General features: G+C 39.5%; 2 protein-coding genes across 2 annotated transcripts; both read left to right on the top strand.

Annotated features, from left to right (window-relative positions):
* Positions 1-1111: 1111 nt before the first annotated feature.
* On the top strand, positions 1112-1870 carry LOC145807350 (uncharacterized). The gene has a single exon (XM_082905340.1). The coding sequence runs from the start codon at positions 1112-1114 to the stop codon at positions 1868-1870; it is 759 nt and encodes a 252-aa protein (XP_082761466.1).
* Positions 1871-1903: 33 nt separating this feature from the next.
* LOC114283238 (putative mitochondrial protein AtMg00860) lies at positions 1904-2820 on the top strand. The gene is made up of 2 exons (XM_082905339.1): positions 1904-2039; positions 2318-2820. The coding sequence occupies exons 1-2, from the start codon at positions 1904-1906 to the stop codon at positions 2818-2820; spliced, it is 639 nt and encodes a 212-aa protein (XP_082761465.1).
* Positions 2821-3282: the final 462 nt, after the last annotated feature.

The raw sequence follows: 3282 nt of genomic DNA, 5'->3' as shown, positions 1-3282 counted from the left end.
GGTATCCGAGCACGAGTTAATATCTCACACATTAGTCCATTTGAGCAATAAGAAGTCTAGAAAAAGGTTTAAATTACATCCATAATGCATTTTTAATCAGGTATGATATGAAAATGTGGATTTGTAAATGTAACTTACGTGCATATTATCTATGAAAGTTATAATGTATGTTCTTCTAGATCATAGTGAGAACAAGGGCGAAACATTGGGAGGATTCAACCTCCGCACGACTTGATAGAGTGGAGGCAATGATTATGGTCATGGCAGAGGCTTTTAGACAACAATAACAACAATAACAACAATAGCAACAACAACCACCATCGTCACCAATGCCTGTGCCACCACCTATAGTGCAAGACCACCAAGCTGACGACGGAACTATTGCTCTCACAAAGGAATTTAAAAAGATGAAACCTCCATCGTTCAAAGGAGGAATTGATCCATTGAAGGCGGAGGCTTGGGTGCTTGGTATGGAAAAACTGTTTGAAGTCTTCCTATGCACGGAGGAACAAAAAGTCTTGCTTGCTGCTTTTACCCTCGAGGATGAGGCATACCGTTGATGGATGCTTATTCGAGAGGAACATCAAGGAATGAATTGGGCTCAATTTTTGGAGATCTTCTATGAGAAGTACTTCCCATAGAGTATCCGAGACAGGAAGGTCGGAGTTTGAAAACTTGAAGCAAATGAACAAAACCATAGCAAAGTATAAGGCAAAGTTTACCGAACTAGCCCGTTTCGCACCGCATATGGTCGATATGGACTACAAAAAAGACAAGGAAATTTGAGGGAGGTCTCCAAGACTCCATTCTTGAGAAGATTAATACGTTGAATGTACAAAAATATGTGGATGTATTAGATAGGGCCATCATAGCGAAAGGTAACCAGGCCAACCACAACTGGTACTTGGATTGGAAGGGCAAAAGCCAGGGTTCTAATATGCACAAAGGGTCAGCGTCCTCACAAAATAAGAAGCAAAATTTGGGAACTTCCAGCACTTTGGGTTATACCCGTGATTCAGCATCAATTTGCCCGGAGTGTGAAAAGAAGCATCGAGGGGTTTGCTGCAGAGCAACGGGAGCTTGCTTTAAGTGTTAGAAGACGGGACATATGATGCGAGATTGTCCTATGTTTGGGCAACAAAAAGAGAATAGGCCGACTGCTAGTTTAGCCGGGTCCACTCTTACAACAAAGACCCCGACAAGGCCTACTACTTCTAAAGACAATGTTAGGCAAGGGAGAGTCTTTGCTCTTGTTCCGGGTGATGTCCAGAATTCAAATGCTGTGGTTTCAAGTACACTCTCCATCATTGGCCAACCTGCTCATGTGCTACTTGATTCGGGTTCCACTCACTCCTTTGTTTCGAAAACGTTTGCTCCTAACTTGAATAGATCTATGGAACCCTTGAATTATGTGTTGTGTGTGTCTCTCCCATCTGGGCACTATATGTTATGTGCTTCTATTTATCCTACATGTGAACTTTTACTTGGAGATATTCCATTATGTGCTAATTTGATGCCTCTTGGTATGGTACACTTCGATATAATTTTGGGGACGGATTGGTTAGCTAAGTATCATGCAACCGTTGAATGTGTGTCTAAGCAAGTTGTTTTTCGCCTATCGGGCCAAGATGAGTTTACTTTTGTGGGACATGGGGTAGCTCCTCCACCCTATCTAATCTTGGTTATGAAAGCCTGTAAACTACTTCATAAGGGTTTTAAGGGTTATTTGTGTAGCATTTTGCACGTAAAGACAACCGATGTGGGTGTTGAAAATATTCCAATTGTTAATGAGTTTTCAGATGTATTTCTTGAGGAATTGCTAGAAGACTTGATAGACCGTGAGATTGAATTTGTCATTGATATTGTGTAGGGTACTCAACCAATTTCTAAGGCTCCGTACAGAATGTCTCTGGAAGAAATGAAGGAATTGAAAATACAGTTGCAAGAATTGCTTGACAAAGGGTTCATCCGGCCGAGTACATCGCCATGGGGCGCACCTGTTTTGTTTGTGAAGAAGAATGATGGGACCCTTCAGTTGTGTATTGATTACTGAAAACTTAATAAGGTAACAGTGAAGAATGAATATCCTTTACCACGGATTGATGATTTGTTTGACCAATTACAAGGGGCACAAATGTTTTCAAAAATTGATTTGAGATTCGAGTACCATCAATTGAAAGTCAAACAGAGAATATTGAGAAAACCGCATTCCGAACCAGTTACGATCATTATAAATATCTAGTTATGCCATTTGGGGTTACGAATGCACCAGTAGCATTTATAGATTTAATGAATCAAATTTCCAAACCATATTTAGATGAGTATGTGGTAATATTCATTGATGACATTCTTATTTATTCGAATAGTAGGAGGGATCATGAAAAACACTTGAGACTAATTCTTCAAACACTTAGGGATAAGAAGGTATATGCTAAATTGAAGAAATGTGAATTTTGGTTGAATGAAGTTTTGTTTTTGGAGCCTGTGATTAACAAGGATGGTGTGTTTGTCAATCCGCAAAAGATAGAAGCTATTGTGAATTGGCCTGCTTCTACCAATGCTACAGAAGTACGTAGTTTTATAGGTTTAGCAGGTTGCTACCAAAGATTTGTTAAAGATTTCTCAAAGATTACAGTGCCGCTCACCCAGTTGACTCAAAAAGGTGTACCATTCGAATGGACAGAACAGAGGGAGTTTGCCTTTCAAGAATTGAAGACAAGGCTCATAATAGCACCGGTCCTCATCTTACCGTCAGGTACAGAAGTGTTTGCTATTTATAGTGATGCTTCTCATAAGAGATTGGAGTGTGTGCTTATGTAGAATGGAAAAGTAATTGTGTATGCATCTCAATAATTGAAGCTGCATGAAAAGAATTACACTACACATGATTTGGAACTAGCTGTTGTGGTTTTTGCATTAAAGATATGGCGACATTATCTCTATAGAGGAACATGTGAAGTCTACACTGACCACAAGAGCCTCAAATATCTCTTTACTCAAAAGTAGCTTAATATGTTGCAAAGACGATAATTAGAACTTATCAACGATTATGATTTGCAGATTCATTACCATCCCGGCAAAACCAACACAGTAGCGGATGCTCTTAGTAGAAAATCGATGGGAAATTTAGCATGTTTGCTTACAGAACGGAATGAATTATTACTTGACTTGGAAAGAATGGAAGTGGAAATTGTGCTATATGAACGGGGTGGAATGTTAGCCGCAATGGCAGCACAACTAGCTATTATTGCATAAATTAAACAAATGCAATTGGAGGATGAA

The sequence above is a fragment of the Camellia sinensis genome, chromosome 14, assembly GCF_055761805.1.
Source record: "Camellia sinensis isolate YWXY chromosome 14, ASM5576180v1, whole genome shotgun sequence".
In the NCBI taxonomy this organism is placed as follows: Eukaryota; Viridiplantae; Streptophyta; class Magnoliopsida; order Ericales; family Theaceae; genus Camellia; species Camellia sinensis.
The sequence above is the reverse complement of the archived record's forward strand: the minus strand, read 5'-3'. Positions and strand labels throughout refer to the sequence as shown.

Coding starts and splice junctions, on each gene's coding strand:
- LOC114283238 (XM_082905339.1), top strand. CDS start 1,904: ATGTCTCTGGAAGAAATGAAGGAATTGAAAATACAGTTGCAAGAATTG. Junction 2,040..2,317: donor TGATGGGACCCTTCAGTTGT/GTATTGATTACT, acceptor AACCATATTTAG/ATGAGTATGTGGTAATATTC.
- LOC145807350 (XM_082905340.1), top strand. CDS start 1,112: ATGCGAGATTGTCCTATGTTTGGGCAACAAAAAGAGAATAGGCCGACT.